Source organism: Falco naumanni, chromosome 2 (assembly GCF_017639655.2).
Source record: "Falco naumanni isolate bFalNau1 chromosome 2, bFalNau1.pat, whole genome shotgun sequence".
In the NCBI taxonomy this organism is placed as follows: domain Eukaryota; kingdom Metazoa; phylum Chordata; class Aves; order Falconiformes; family Falconidae; genus Falco; species Falco naumanni.
In genome coordinates, this window is record NC_054055.1 from 63,361,770 (window position 1) to 63,378,445 (window position 16,676).

The 16,676-nt window shown below is 38.9% G+C and overlaps 1 protein-coding gene across 2 annotated transcripts in view; it reads left to right on the top strand.

Moving 5' to 3' along the window:
• The window catches only part of MYO16 (myosin XVI), a 405,668-nt gene that overhangs the window by 92,589 nt on the left and 296,403 nt on the right, over nucleotides 1-16,676 (top strand). For both annotated transcript variants that reach the window (XM_040584517.1, XM_040584516.1), the window contains exon 2: nucleotides 11,767-12,030. In XM_040584517.1, the coding sequence (XP_040440451.1) occupies nucleotides 11,805-12,030 (226 nt within the window). In that variant the 5' untranslated portion in view covers nucleotides 11,767-11,804. The remainder of the gene's footprint in view (nucleotides 1-11,766; nucleotides 12,031-16,676) is intronic.

Consider the following 16,676-nt stretch of genomic DNA (forward strand, 5'->3'; position numbering starts at 1 on the left):
GTGTTTTTCTTCTGTGTTTTCTGTAATTCTCATATGCTGTTTGCCTCTTGGTCCCTGGCATATTTGCAGCCTAAATAGTGATATCTGAGAATGCCTGTAATGAAAGAACTGCCCCAGGTTTTGAAACAATTTGATTTTTTGTTTCTTTGTTCAGGCATTAATTTACAGTAAAATAGTTGATTGTTTCTGCTGCTGCTCAACTTTCTCAGCACATTTGACGCATAGCAACTGCAATTTTTGGCTTCCTCTCACTGTGCACCTATGTGTTAATTCACGCTTCAAAGTTGCAGATTTAGAAGTAATTGACAACAGCCTTAGTGTTTTTCATCACTTACTGTGATCTGAGTGTCCTTGGTCTGCGTAACAAGCCCTTTATGTTATACTGTGATGGCAGGAAGAATTTTCCAGTGCATATATTCCCAGATGCAGGTCCTCCCCTCCTCTCTGTCTTATATCTGTAAGTGTGGACTAGAGATGAATGTATTATTACATCTCCATTTACTGGACTGTAAGGAAGTAACTCCTGTCTTCGCATCTTACCTGCAACTTCGTAAGTTTTGCATCACAAGCAAATAAAGACAGCCAGGTCTGTGCAAGGACTAAAAGGAGATATGTTTTTCTAGAGCACTTCTCATCTTTTCTTTCTTTTCTTTCTTTTTTCTTTTTTTTTTTTTTTTTTTTGTCATTTGGCAAGCCCAGATCTTCTTTGCTGCCATTGTGCCTTCTGTTTTGGAACTTCTTGAATTTTACTTAGTGTTGATGTGATTTATAGCAATTTAGATTATTAAAATATGACCAAAGATGATGCTGCTATTTGCTCAAAGGCTTTGTGAGTGACAAGTCTTATTAAGTGTTTAACATTAATCTAACAAATATGCATTGGCTGCTTCTGGAAATCCCAAATAACGAGTGACATAAATTCATAGATTCAAAAGTGAACAAAAGATTGTAGGGGTTAGCTCAAACAGCCAATTTAGTTTCTATTTTAACTTGTGTATATATATAGATATATCTTTAAAAAACATGTTAGTGCAGTCAGTTTGAATGAGATGACTATTTCTTTCTGGTTACTTTAAACTCTCTCATGATCCTGACATGGGGATTTAACAATATTTCTTTAAGAAAATGTAAAATTGACTGCTTTAGCAATGGTATTGTTAATCTTTGGGAAACATATAAGCATATTTTGCTTTGATTTTACTAAGGAAAGAAAGTCTGTGTGATTATTTAACTTGTGTGTGTGTGTGTGTGCGCATCTTTTAATTTTTCTTCCCATTATAATTTCCAAACCTGTTACCCAGTTTCAAGAAAATGTTTCAAAAACAGGTTAATCATGACACAATTTATTCAGACAAGGCAGCAGTGTTTGGTACTACATTGCCTAGGAATGTTGTAAAACTATTTCATTGTAGTTAGAAATTATAATGTTGCATTTCTACTACATGGCTATCAGGGTTAGCTTAATAACCGTTGAAGCTTTTGTCACAGAAGGTACCAAGTAGTCTCAAGTATGTTGCAGGAAATTTAAGCCTGCTGCAAGTAAGTTACTTCTTCCCTGGGGGAAAGGCATTGCCATGCAGAATTGCCCTTTGCACCACTTACCTTGGTGCAAGCAGAAAGAAAGAAAAGGTGGCTAGACAACATTCACAGGGAAAACTTCAAAGGGTCTGTTTACACTATAAAAAAGAGGAAAAGGCATTGGACCTCCAGTAGTCTACAGGTTTGTTATTTATCTTGCTGGCTCAGTTTTGAACAGTTCCAACTAGTCCTCTCTGTGGCAAAGGCTATGGATGGTACCTAGAGACCACTCCCAATAGACAGGGTGGATGAAACTCCCCCAGATTATGTGCTCTATGCTCTGACCAATCTGCTGTCTGTTTCAAAAGGCTTTGTAGCCTCAAATATGGTTCCCTGCCTACACATACTCATCCACTACTTACTAGAACATATACAAACACCTTTGCTTTTATGTTGTAAAATCCCTTTCTGATATGTTGCAATGCAGTTTCCACTTTAAATACTGTGAAATTAAGAAGCCACAAAAAAAGATAATTATGTCTTACAGCAGAACAACACAGCATGATAATCACAGGAGAATCACGACCACGTGCTATGCATTCAAGATACATTTCATTTGTTCTACATGAACCTTCACCATGTGAACATGAGCCAGTAAATAACATTTACTTAACTGGCAAGCCAGAGATTACCCTCTCCCCTTCTTTTATGTATAGAGGTATCCAAAATCAATTTATTTTTCTTCGTTTTGGTAAAGGGATACTGGATCCCAAGTTTTATGGACCAATTGCTCAAAACCCTTCCTTAATATCCAGAAGAGCTGTAGGTAGATTATATGAGAAGTGATGAACGGGTTAATGTGTTTTACTCATCTCTTAGAGTATGCAGTTTTTCAGTTGGAAACTCCAGTGCTCCAGGGCAGACAATGGTGGTTTGGTTTGTTTTACAAAAGGTTCTGATGTTTGCAGGTGAACCTGCTTCAGATTTGCCGTGGTTTGCGGGAACTCAGATTGCACCTTTGTCTCAGTCTCCAAGGGACTATAGAAGAATGACAGCAGTAGAGAGGATATAGAGACAGCTGCTTTACCGAAAGAAACAGTGTGAGCTGGGGCATATTGCATCTGTTCATTTTGCTTGCATTCATGTAGTTTGTGGATGTGATCCACAAATGAGGACTAGGACTACTGCTCTGGGATATACACAGTTCCTCTCAGACCATTGAGATCTGCAAGTTCCCTGTGCTTCAAGACAGGCAAAAGAAAATAATAATATTTTTTTCTGAAAAATGGGAAGAACCCTTTATGTATGTAGTTGAAACCTGTGTTTTATTACGCTGAAGGCCAATGCATGGGCAGGCAGTTTGGCTGCATTTATTGAATAGGCTGGCAACACTTAATGACTTTCACCTAGAACATAAAATATTGGTATGTTACAGACTGCTACATGACATAAATCATAAATGACAATGCAGAGCATTGTTATATTTAATTCATTATTATTCAGGATATCTTCTATCACTATGAAGGCAAGATCTCAAACTGGATGATTATTTGATTTAAATAAAGTAAATTTTTAGAGAATATCACTGTAACTTCACTGAGTTGCTGATACATAGATAATAGTTTGTTAGAAAGTCTGAAAAGTTGATTAATATTATCTGAGAAGTAACTTTTCCTTGGTATCAAGCTGGAAATTGATTGCAGTTCCTGCTTACCAGTCTAGTCACATCAAAAGGCTCTTGAAGAGCAGCATACAGGAGTAGGGTTTTATAAGAGGATGGTTGCTTGAGTGTGCTCAGGATTGCTCTTCAGCAAAGACAGAGTTGGGTGCTAAGCAGAAAACGAGGAAGCTTTGTATATCATGTTATTTAAGAGCCCTAACTTTGTAATTACACCCAAAAGAATCTCTGTGGAGCCAAGAACAGGAGCAGCACATCAGCTCCTTTACTGCGGTGTAATTTATTCTCAGAAGACATGGCATTAATTGAATTCTTTGCATTCTTTACAAGGTAAATAGTTTACATTTATACTGCTCCCTCATGATTATCTGCTTGTGGGGTGGGGAGGGGAGAAAAGGAGTAAATCCATCACTACAGTAAGCAGAGCACCGCTGACCTGATGCAAACGCTTTAGCCATTAAAATCAGGCTGGGTGGTTACAAGCACCGTGCTGTGCTTCAGTTACAGCTTAATAAACGTAATGGAGAGGCTGTTCAAATGGTAAGTAATTTTCCCTGCACCGAACAAAGGATTTTCAAATCCAAGTATTTTGATACTGACCTTAACATTGCAATTTGGGATGGATTTAAACTAACCTAGCCTCTTCTGTGGGTAAGAAATATTTCTTTTTCAAACTGGAAGATCAGTAGATGATACATAGTAACTTTTGATTTCTGAAAAAAACACCTCTAAAAAATACATTGATCTGTTGTCCAGATACTTTAACTTCGGTTAGATGTATTTGTATCACTGATTTCATATGGAATTCAGTTCAGCTGCATAAATACTAATATTATTTCTAATTTAATACATTTAAATAATATGCATTGTTGGTAGAAAATCATCATGTATAGTAAAGTCATTATGTATAAAGGCAAAGTGCATTACTCAAAGGGTCACTGCTCTAGTTTCTGGTCTCATTTCTGTTATCAAGCATGGGGTGTAAATTAATGCAGCATTTGCAAGTGGATGAAGCGGCATTGATTTATACCATCCATGTGTCTGGGTCTGTAAGTGACAAAGCACTTGCCGCTCACTGCATACTTTTCCCACATATCTTTGTTAATGAATATGTTTAGTTAGACAATTTTAAAAGTGTCATGTAATAGTACAGTTTTTATTTAAAAAATGACTTTTTTCTTTTGTTATTTAATGAACGCTATTCTATTTAACACTTCACTGAAGTTGTTGAAATTTTCAAACATTTTACCTTTCTGAAGCACAGGACAATTAAAATGTAGGGTTTAAACTGTAGTTATGACGAGGGCCTGATGTGGTATCTTTAGCAAGAACAGACCAATATTGGGCCTGAAGTGTCAGAGGACCCAAGCTAAACACAGTGTATGTTTCACAGGGGTTTTTATTTTTTACCATTTTTCCTTTAATGAGATCAAGATGTTTAAAGAATATTGTTTAGGTAGCAGTATCGAGTAGATACATTCTCAGAATCTCAGATTGCCATTTTCCATGTTAATTTAAGCCTTCTACCTTTTGTTTCTATACTGTAAAGACCGTAGTCTCACAAACATCCAGAAGCTTAATTATTCATTGTTTAAAATATCATCAAAATCAACATGTTTACATAAATAAAAGTAAGCATGTGTCTTAGTATTCGCAAATTTGTAGTTTTAAGCATTTTGCGCTGTAATTCTGTGTTGCCATATTTGAGATGCTTGCTGCATTAAGCAGTGTCAGCAGTTTGGTTGGTTGTGTGCCTTTAATGAAGAGTCAAGTTTTGGTTTTTTTTATGTTACCATACTTTTGAAAACACACAATCATCAGGGTCCAGGAGTACTTAGTTCTCTGAATCACAACTGCAAATATTTATATCATATGAAATGTCAAAATACAATACGTATGTGCACAGTGGCAAACTTTTTTGTAGTGCCTGTGTGAACTTGTATATAGGCATTCAGCTTCACATTCTGGAAATGCCTCCTGATGACATGTGATTCAGATTAGATAGGAACATAATTACCTCCAGGTGATGTGAATTACCATATAAGGTGCATTTTTTTTAGGCTGACTAGACTCCCAATTTAAATGCCAGAGCAATTGACTAAAGTTAAGTGACATAAAGCCCTAAGAAATGGATATATAAAGGAAGGCTGTATCCATATGGTTTCTGAAAAGATGTATGGCAAAAATGTTCCTACAGACCATAAAGTTAGTTGGGCTCATATCACCTGCAGGCAATGGAAGAAAATGTCTGTAGCAATCACATTCTTCCTCTCTGTTTACGTCCCATCACCCTTCCCAAACAATTCAGGAGCAGGTGCTTGTAGTGCCACAAAATACTCCTTCTCTCACCTTCACAGTGAGAACCAGTGACAATTCAAAGCAAGCAGTTCCTCTTTCCTCAGAAATCCCTTGTTCATACAAGCAGGATCAAGCTTGTAATTTGTGTTGTAATGCAACTGGCACTCTGTCCAATTCTGAGTAAATTGCTACAATTTTATGAATGGGTTGTTTTGTAGCAATGATTCTTCTCTTTCTAGTGGTTTTGGGTGGACCCAGTCAGTGAAAGCTCTACATAAGCAAGCATCCTTGAAACTTTTTTGGGTTTTTTTCCCCTGTTAGTTACAGTGGTAGTGACTTCCTTTGCCCTGTGCTAGTTAAGAACCAATGTGATATAATATTTCAGTGTTTCATAAAGGCTTTTATATTGTGTGCTGTTACAGAAGATGCAGAGCTTAAAACCAAAAACATATCAATAATCATGTATATTCTAGTTGTTTTGGTCCAGGGCATCTCATTAAATAAATAATACCCTGGTAAGCTTTTTCAGTGTTTTGAAGGAGACACTGCTAATGAGTTATTCAATGCAATATACCATGACAGTCACAGTGACCTTATCAAATCACTGTACATAACTTTAATTTGTCATACACGGAGGCAAGAACCACATGAATTAATCTTCAAATATGATATCTTATGTAATAAGATACAAATTCTTATGCAAATAGATTCAGAAGGCAACCTTTCTTCCTACCCACAAACCTTTCCTCATGTTACCACACTGCCTCCTGACAAGCTTACACAAAGACAGCTCTGGTTGAAATATATCTTCTGATATTTTAATGGGTCCCATACAAAGTTCTTGTACCAGTTCAGTGTGACAGTTTGTGCTATTTTTCTCGTATATGGGAAAAGATGGACAGACCTGATGCACATGTTACCCTTTAGGAGGCTCTAATAGCTTTGCTTTGAGCCTGGCTGTAGCTGTCAGGTTTTAATTAGTAACAGTTCACATCCATCTAATAAAATTGTGGATTTTAGCAGCTATTTTTTCCTGGAGACTTTCTTCACAGCTGAAGCTGTTGCTGCTGTTGGCAATGCTCAATTAGGACAGACTGCTTGGCATACTTTGAATGGTAGAGCTTACCAGGATTCTTCTGGAGAAACTGGCTGCTCATGGCTTGAATGGGTGTACTCTGTGCTGGGTAAAAAGCTAGCTGGACAGCCAGGCACAAAGAGTGGTAGTAAATGGAATTACATCCAGCTGGCAGCTGGGTGCAAGAGGTGTTCCACAGGGCTCAGTACTGGAGTCAGTGCTGTTTCGTATCTTTATTGATGATCTGGACGAGGCGATCAAGTGTACCCTCACTAAGTTTCCAGACAACACTTGAGGGGAGAGTGTTGATCTGCTTGACAGTAGGAAAGCCTTGCAGAAGGGTCTGGACAGGCTGGATTGATGGGCCAAGGCCAGCTGTATGAGGTTCAACAAGGCTCAGTGCTGGGCCCTGCACTTGGGTCACAGCAACCCCACGCAGCGCTGCAGGCTTGGGGCAGAGCGGCTGGAAAGCTGCCTGGTGGGAAAGGGCCTGGGGGTGCTGGTCAACAGCCAGCTGGACATGACCCAGCAGTGTACCCAGGTGGCCAAGGCAGCCAAAGCATCCTGGCTTGTATCCCAAACAGTGTGGCCAGCAGGGCCAGGGCAGTGATTGTGATTGTCCGCCTGTACTCGGTGCTGGCGAGACCACAACGTGAATACTGTGTCCAGTTTTGGGCCCCTCACTGCAAGAGGGACATGGAGGTGCTGGAGCATGTCCAGAGAAGGGCAACAAAGCTGGTGAAGGGTCTGGAGCGCAAGTCTTAGGAGTACTGGCTGAGAGAATTGAGGTTGTTTAGTCTGGAGAAGAGGAGACTCAGGGGGACCTTATTGCCCTCTACAACTACCTGAAAGGAGGTTGGAGTGAAGTGGGGGTAGGTCTTTTCTCCCAGATAATTAGCAACAGGACAAGAGACAACAGCCTTAAGTTACACTACGAGAGGTTTAGATTGGATATTAGGAACAATTCCTTCACTGAAAGGACAGTCAAGTGTTGGAACAGGCTGCCTAAATGTTTAACAGATGCATAGATGTGGTGCTTTTGGTCATGGTTTAGTGTGGACTTGGCAGTCCTGGGTTAACAGCTGGACTTGATGATCTCAAAGATCTTTTCCAACCCAAATGATTCTATGATTAATCCTGAGAATTGGGCTGAGAGAAACTTTGTGCAGTTCAACAAGGAAAATGTGTATTTTCATGCATGAGATGGACTAACCCTATGCCTTGATACAGGCTGGGAACTGACTGACTTGAGCTGCAGCCCTGCTAAAGAGGATGCAAGGATTTACAGTGGACACAAAGTTGAATGGGAGCCAGCCCTGCATGCTGGGTGTAAATAAGGCAAACCACATAGCAAGTTATATTAGGAGGAGTACAGCCAGCAGACTGAGGGAAGCTCTTGTCTGCTTCTACTTGGGGCTAGTGAAGCTGCACCTGCAAGTATATGTGTAGTCTTGGTCCCTCCAGTGTAAGATGGACATCAAGAAAGTGGAGTGAGGGCAGAAGGCGGCTACCAGGATGATTAAACAAGTTACAAAATGAACTCAATTCAGTAGTGACAGTAGTAACAAGGGATAGTGGCCACCATAAAAACCTAAGGCATTTTTGATAGAAGGCAGTGCAGCACTGGAACAGGTTACCAAGAGAATCTGGAGAATCCATTAACAGAGGTTTTCAAGACTCTGCTAGACAAGACAGTTACTTGATCTGATGTTGGTGATTAACCACCCACTGCTCAAAGTGGCACTAAGCAATCCAAAGGATTTCCTCCAGAAGCATGTCTATAACCCTCCTGGATTTGATTGAGTCCAGCTCTCTCAGGGTGATAGCCAGAAAGCTCTGTCTGCCTCTTGTGCTGTCAGCAGTTCCCCATGCTCAGTAGGCTACCAGAATCAGAGCAGAGATCTGCCTGGTTTTAAAACTGGGACTGTACATTGCACGCCTTGAAGATGACCTTCTGAAAGATTAATTTGGAGAGTTTGCCTTGTCTGCATCTATACTATGTTGTTTAATCCAGGTTTAACCTCACAAGGCTGCTGACCTGCAGCTATTATATCCCATCAGATACTGATCTCATCTGGGATGTATCAGGTTCCAGATATGCTGAGAGAAAAAAATCCCATCTGTGACTGATTACTTTTGAGCTGACACCAGCGCCCAAGTGGATTAAGAGCCCTCTTCTCAATGTGCCTGAATGTTTGACTCTGACCACACACTGGAAACCACTGTGAGGCCAGATCTGGCAGTGAAGCACTGTTCTTCATGGAGCAAGTAGACTGGCATTCATGCAGGCTGAAAGTCATCCCAGTGGAGGGGCAGAGGACACTAAGCCAGACATGCTCTTCTTAAAACTGGAATCTGGCAGTACGAGCTCATCTTTGCTGTGCTTAGCTTGACCAAGACATTAAGCTAATTTGTTTGATTTCTCACTCTGGAGAAGCAGAGCACTGTGACACCAGAGGTGTCCTAGAGCTTGCACCGGTCTCAGTTGTGATGTGGCAGTGAACGCTACCGGTTCTTCTTAAGAGCAGAGGCTGCACACGACCTAAGCTGAGGAAAAGCAAAGATACTGTTAAAGTCTGCTGTCAGCAAACAATGCTGATTTATAGCTAAAAGTAAAACAGCAGCAACATTATTTTCCTGACTTGAGTTTTCCAGATATTGACAGCAACTTCAGTAGTAGCCCAAGTGTGTGGCTGCTCCTTCTTCCTTTCATAAAAGAGAAGGAAGGAACAGAGCAAAGATAAAACTCTTGTACATCAGGACTCTTGGCTGCATGGTCAAACATGGTTTAACACAGCAGGCTGGTTTTCCCTCTGAGGCCGAGAGCCTGGCTGGCAGGCTCTATACCCAGATTTAGAAGTGTTAGAGTATAAGCTTAGAGTCTTACAAGCCAAAAATACTGTGTAGGCTTAAGGCATGGGTACTGAAGTATTTTATACAAAGCAGAACAATTCTAATAGGGAAGATTTGAGGTTTGCTCATTCCCCAGTACTATCATGACAGAAAGGAGATGCAGTCACAAACTACCTCGGGCTGAGGGTGGAATGAGTGCAGATCTTCTATTTGATTGAATGCTCTGAACACTGGGACTGAAGCAGGGAATAAAGTTACATCTTCTGCAGCTTTATGGAGCTACCCTTTCATTTCCTTGTTTTTTCCGACATGTGCTCAGAAATGAAACATATCATTTAAGGTCAAATGGAAAAATTTGTTTTATACAGGAGGAGTTGCTGACTTTTGACATGCAATAAAAAAGGGTCTGTTTTGGCTTAATGCAAGCCAATACTTTTTTCCAGTTTTTAGTTTGACAACTCATTTTCTTCTAACTAGAAGGCCATGCTAAGAAAGGAACAAAAATTATAGGGAGGGAACGGGTAGTCTACGCTAAAAGAAGTTGACTGTACTTGACCTGTAGAATTGTATTCTGTGTCTGCTTCTGTTACGGAGTTTCTCAACAAGACATTCTGGGAACTTTTTGTTTAATAGATATAATTTATAGGGTGATTGGCATACAGACCTAGGACTATCACTTTGATAGTGTTTTATTATGGTAGTATGATATGTAGTAGTTTACAGAACGCTATGCCTTTAAAGCAAAACACAAAACTTCAAGAAAAGAATATAGAATTCTTGACTTGGACACCCAAAATTAGTGACTTAAAAAGAAAATTATTGTCTTTCAGTTCTTCAGTAGAGAATATAGATAAGAATGCCCTCTTATCCCTCTTATTTCTAAATTAAAATAAATAAATATTTGTAAAGCTTTTATATGCTCTAATGATGTGAGCTTCACAAAAGCCTGTCAGCAAATTATTAATTATGCCTTCAGGGCAGGGTTTGGATGGTATTCAGTAAATCAGACATATATCAAGCAACAAGGAGAAAACAAAGTTGTCATTTAGTCAGCACTACTCAACTATTGCCCTGAATGAGGTAGGGGTCCTTTGATGATGTAATTACAGATTTAGCAAAATGGGTAGACAAAAGCAGGCCTAATTAGAGTTGCACAGTAATGCTTAATTTTGGTAGTCTTAACTGCCCAAGGTGACTTGAGTCTACATCTCCTTTAAAAGCTCTTCCATAAAACTAAGGAGAGAAAATTTCTCTCATCTGGGCTGCTGACAGTCCTTAGAAAACAAATTTGGGCAACTAGCTCCCATATGAAGAAAATCTGTATATAAAGCAGAAAATGAGAATCAGAGTGATTGGGTGGTGTCCAGCCACCACATCAAAGGGTCTTAGGGTAGGTTAGTGGGTACATAGTTGATGAACATTAATTCGCATCCAAGGGCTCAGGCAATAAAATAATCTGACGATCCACTAGTCTCCTTTTGCAACAGAACTGTGCCCTGAAAAGCAACTAGCAGCAAGTAGCCTCTTGTGGTCTTCACTCTCAGTGGAAAAGAGAACATACTGAAAAAGAACATCACTGTTACTGCAATATCAGTAAAAGTACCAGATTTAACAGTAACAACAAAAGAGGAATCTGACTTAAAGGTAATGCTATGAACTTTAGGATTAACTGAATCAAAGACACATTTGTGATCAGTTTCCACATGAAGATTTCATATCCGAGGGTGTCATTAAAAGATTACATGTGGATGCCAACGCCCCCCTCCCCCCCCCCCCCCCCCCAGTCATACACATAGTTAGGAATCTGAAATGACCGATGTTTTTAATAGATAGTTGCCTGAGTACTGACTGCATGCTAATTAACTTATTATAATTATGATACAATGACTTTTGTTCTCACTGAATAACAGGAAATTGCTAACCTAAAGCAAGGCGAAAATGAATAAAAAAGAAGCATGGACATCAGACTGGCATTTCTCTGCATAACAGTCTCCTGTTTGTAAGCAAATGCAAGCCACTTGAATTATATTGAATTATTTAGATATTTTGCCCACCTCCCATTTGAACCTTTAGGCCTCTTTCTATTCACATTTGTTTACATGAAATGAGTTAACTTTTAAAAAAAGCATCAGTGATTTAATGGAATGAGTTATCTTTTGTTTCCAAAAAGTAAATGATAGTCATATGTGCTCTCTGTAGTCAGTGTTGGTCAAGTAGGAGGAGCTCAAGTGACAGATTTACGCACGGTTAGAAAGAACAACAAGAATATTGGTGGTGGTTTCATGGTATATTTGAAAACACAGTGTTGCATGCTCTAAATGTGTTTGTCTTTAATTTCTTACAGGCTGTTTCCAGCTATGTAATGTTTTTCGGTCCCATGAGATGGAAATTGAGCAGTGCTTGCTGGAGTCCCTCCCTCTCGGCCAGCGGCAGCGGCTGGTGAAGCGGATGCGCTGTGACCAAATAAAGGCATATTATGAACGAGAAAAAGCTTTCCAGAAACGGGAGGGCTACGTGAAAAAACTGAAACATGGAAAGAATCATCGAGTTCATTTTGATCTTGCTGATATGATACAAGATGCAATCATACGTCATGATGATAAAGAAGGTACTTATTAATGTAGAAAAAGCTACTTTTTTCTTTTTGTATAGCTAAAAGTTTCAGAGGAAAAGCTTCCCTGTTCTACTTACCTGTCATTAGGAAAAATACAATTTTGCATGACAGTAATCATAAAATGACTGTTGTAATAAAATATACAGACACGTATTGCATACAGCATATTATATACCTGAAATTAATAAGGTATAGATAATAAACCTTCAGAAACCAAATTAATTTATTCTGAGGTTAAGATATGTGTAAAATAATGTCCTTCAAAACCAGTAAAGACTATGATCATTATTATGTGTGGCCTTTTACTTACCTATATGAGCCATAGAATTTAACACAAGTTACTTTGAAAATTAATTTCTTGATTTTAGCCATAGTCTGGAGTAATGAATTGTGCTATTAATGACACTGGCCTGGCTAAAGCAATGAGATGGTGTTGAACCATACTCACAGCAGACAGTGGGTCATCTTTCTGGTTGCGAAATTATGTCTGTGTCCTTTTGCAGTACTTAAACACATTTTAGGTGTTCTGTTTTTAGTTTCCTGGTGTTGTTTGAAACTCTGGTCCCACCAGTAGTAATCTGAGAAATTTTGTGATTTGCACCTCAAAAGGGAACCAAAGCTTGCAGTAAGGATCTCTCAAGTTTTAGAAGTCCCCATGAATCAAAGTCCCCAGGAAACCCCACATTATTGTGTGGGAGGCATAGAAGAAAAGAACCGATGCAATGCTTTTAACAACCCCTTTCAAAAAGATTTTACGGCAGCTTTTGTAATCACATTAGCACAAAACTACCTGAATGTGGAAGGCTTTGAAACAGGGTCACATCACACAAACAAATTGGCAAGTGTCTCCTAATTTATATTAGTTTGATTAGGTATAGGTTTTTTACTCACTCCTGAATCTTCATTTTAATGGGCATTTGTAACTATCATTGCCTATCACTGAAGTATGGTTTTACACATTTAAATCTATACAGGAAAGTAATCAAAGAACTTTTCAAGTGAGTGCCCAGGGTATAATTTACAACTAAGTTACAAATAAAATTTACAACCTTTCATTCCGGTCTCCTAGTGTGTAAAAGTGCAGGGATTATAAGTGAAGATCTTCTTCCTCCATGTTTCCATAGCTCCCAGCTTCTCTAAAAAACAAAGCAGAATGCTAGATATGACTTTCAGCATTTTGTAAAAGCCAGATACTTGAAGCTATTTTTGACATTTATGCTGAAGTAATGTAGCTTGCTTATGGGAGTGTTGATGGGGCATCAACCGTCTGTTATGGTGCCCATACTTGGCCTTGAGCTGCACCTGAATCAGAATGGAAAGTTCAGCAAATGCTGAGACTGAATAGCATGAGCATAAAGGGAAGGTACTTAGGCAGAGGAAAGTAAGGTGAGGGAAGAAGAGGAATGGTATCCTACGCTTGAAACAGATGAAATAGATCCCCAGAAGGAAGGAGCTCAAATAGTCTTCAGATAACCCCGGTATAACTAACAACACTATGCTGAATTTGATGCCTGTGGTCCTTTCCCAGGACTATGAAAAAATGTGATTTTTGTCTTTAAGAAGCTTGCGGACCTGCAAGTACCTGTCTTGTGATTTTAGCCAAATGTTTGCTTTGAGGTGAATAAGGCTATACTAAGAACTGTTATTATGTGAGCCAATTTAAAAAAAATATATTAACTCATATACATAAAAGCTGCTCTCCTACTGTTGTTGCTGAGTGGAACATCCAACCGTGACTCTTTAGGGAGTATATGTACATTAAGATTTCATTTCAAATTAGGCATATGCTTCTGTGGCAAATATCGTATCCATTTACTGTGTTTGATCTTGTTTTATGGAACATGCAAACTAGATTCCATTCAGATAAAACTGAACTGGAAGGTGTGGTCTGGAAGCACACCTAGTGCCTCCAAAGAGTAATGGGTTTCCCATCCAAAAGACCAGTCGAGACATAGGCTGAAGTAATTCCACTGAAACAAGGATAGCTGGGGAAGCTGTGCTTTTGGCACCACCTGCTTCTCTTGTCTGGTTATTCATATTTCAGTCAGTCATTCAACATTCATCATTCATATTGCCCGTCACTGTTTACTAATGGGTATACATAGCCAGTAAGCTAGTTGTGTTGGGCCCTGATAATTGTATGGAGTATCCTCCACCTCACTGCAGTTTCACATCAACTTTATCTGCACAGCTGGAGTAAATACAGCTCTGGTGTGAAAAGATCTCAACTCTCCCCTTCACTGGTCCTAAGGCAGAAATGACTGTAATATAAGACTGCAGAAGGGAACAAGCACACATTTCCTGGCTCTTCAAATGTCACGCCATGTCTTCAGCTCCCTGCTTTTGGTGAAATGGCCTGAGGGACTGAGAAAAAGGTTGTAATACTGAGTTAAGTAAACAAACACGGGAGACAGGTTTTAACAACTTGTCAGCTTTCTCTTCTTCCTATAAATCCATGTCTGGTCTCCAGGATCTGGCTTTTATTGCACATTGTGCTCAGTAACGAACAACATCCACAGTTACGTTCAATTCAAATATAGGGAAACAAATTCAGTAATAAGTATTTAAAAATTACTTCTCGTTGGAAAAGGTGGGCATTGAACAAGCATTTTTTTTAAAAAAGTAGCTCAATGCAAGTAAGTAGCAGAGAAATACCTTAACATGAATTAGTAATAATTTAATGACTTAAAATAAAACTCCTTCTGCTGTATGAAGATAAGCTGTTATCCTGTGAAAAAATGGGATTCGGACTAATCTGAATATTATATATATATTTATATATATTTTTATATATATATATAAATGCTGAAAGTAATCAAGATAAGAGCTCAGCAAATCTTCAAACATTTTGTTTTGTTTACTCAATATTAATCATTGGCAGCAGGGTATTTTAATGCAGTTTGAAGATCTTTTTCAGAGACGATTTTCAGACTAGACATTTTGTTTATAATGAGACATTTAATAACAAGTGTAAATGTGTGGTACAACATAACCAGTACTCAGCTTTAGTCAACTAAATTCTATCAGGCAACACCTTTCCTTATAGGAAATTAATTTTGTGAGCTTGAACTGCAGTGACTTTGAAGAGATTAATTCCACTCAAGGTATAACTTACCTGGCTGTGAATAAGCCTGATTCTGCCTTTCAGGATGTATGGGCAGACTGTGGTGGCCAAGAAGAGGACTGTGCAATTTGGATACTTTAAATAACTGGGTACACATAGATGGAATCAATTTTGTGATGAGACTGTAAACCAGGGGTCCTCAAACTTTTTAATCAGGGGGCCGGCGCGCGGATGCAGTGGCAGGCAGTCATCTGCGGCTGCTTGGTTTCCCCACTAACCCCTGGCGGGGTGTGTGTGTGTGTGTCTGTAAATACCGGGGGCCGGATTGAGGACCCTGGGGGGCCGTATCCAGCCCGTGGGCCGTAGTTTGAGGACCCCTGCTGTAAACGGTTTGGTACTGGTTTTGTGATTCTTGGGTTCAAAGTGCTTATGAATCCTCAAGCTTCACAGGTTTCAGGGTATGGAGTTTTTGTAAAATGAAACTGAAAATCCAGAGGCTAAAATTCTGTGATTCATACAGTTTTCTTCCAGTTTACCTTTGCAAGAGAGTATGCAACAACAGAATTACAAAAAAGTAGAATCATCCACACAGAATGGCAGCTAGGCCTATTTTCTTCAAATTTTAGATGTATTTAGGAATTGTTTGCAAATCTTGGGCTCTTAAATGCTTTACCCACATCTATGTGCTCCCACCATTCTTTAAATAGAAGCAATTCTGAAGTCAGCTTGACTGTTTTGCACTCCTCTGAGACTGGTAATGAAAATCCTATTTCTTGATGAATCCCAGAGTAGTTTAACTTGGTTTAGGGTCTGGGTGTGAAAAATCTATGTCACTTACACGTACTGATTAAGTAGAAAATGTAGCTACATTGCATGGAGACCATGGAAGGACAACAACCAGGAGGAATTGTAGAGAATGACTACAAAGGAGATGAAGACCTATGAGAGTGATAAAGCAATGCCCACATTTGGACGGGTTTGAATGCAACTAGTAGTAATTCAGCAAGAAAGAACACCCATTCTATAGATGTACGAGAAAGCTAGAGAGGGTTGTTTTACAGTTCTATGAAAGGAATGCAGAAAGTGTAGTACAGAAAGTAGAAAGAGGACACAACAGTAGAATAGAAGTAGCTTCCCAATTGAAGTCCAGGGACTCATTTCTTATTTTCTATATCATTTATATCATAAATTATATAGACTGGACAGCGCATTATGAAATGGTGAGAAGTAGTCTGGTTTGGTAGGTGAGATAAATTGGATACTATGAATATATATATAATGATTAATTATAATGTGACCAGTACAGAGACACTTAACACCTGAGTCTAATCAGAATTTCACTCTTAAGAATTCATTGGTTTTGTTATTCATGAAGAATGCAATATATCTTTTCCAAAATTACTGTAGCAGCTGCTACTGGACACAAAATGAATCTCTGATACTCCATGCTAATAGATATGATCATTAGTTTGCATTAAAATTACTTTTAATTGGGCTTTTAGAAATTCTTACCAGTGACCTGCTTTGTCTCAAATTTAGAAATTAAATATAGGCTTATTATATTTTTCTAAAAGTT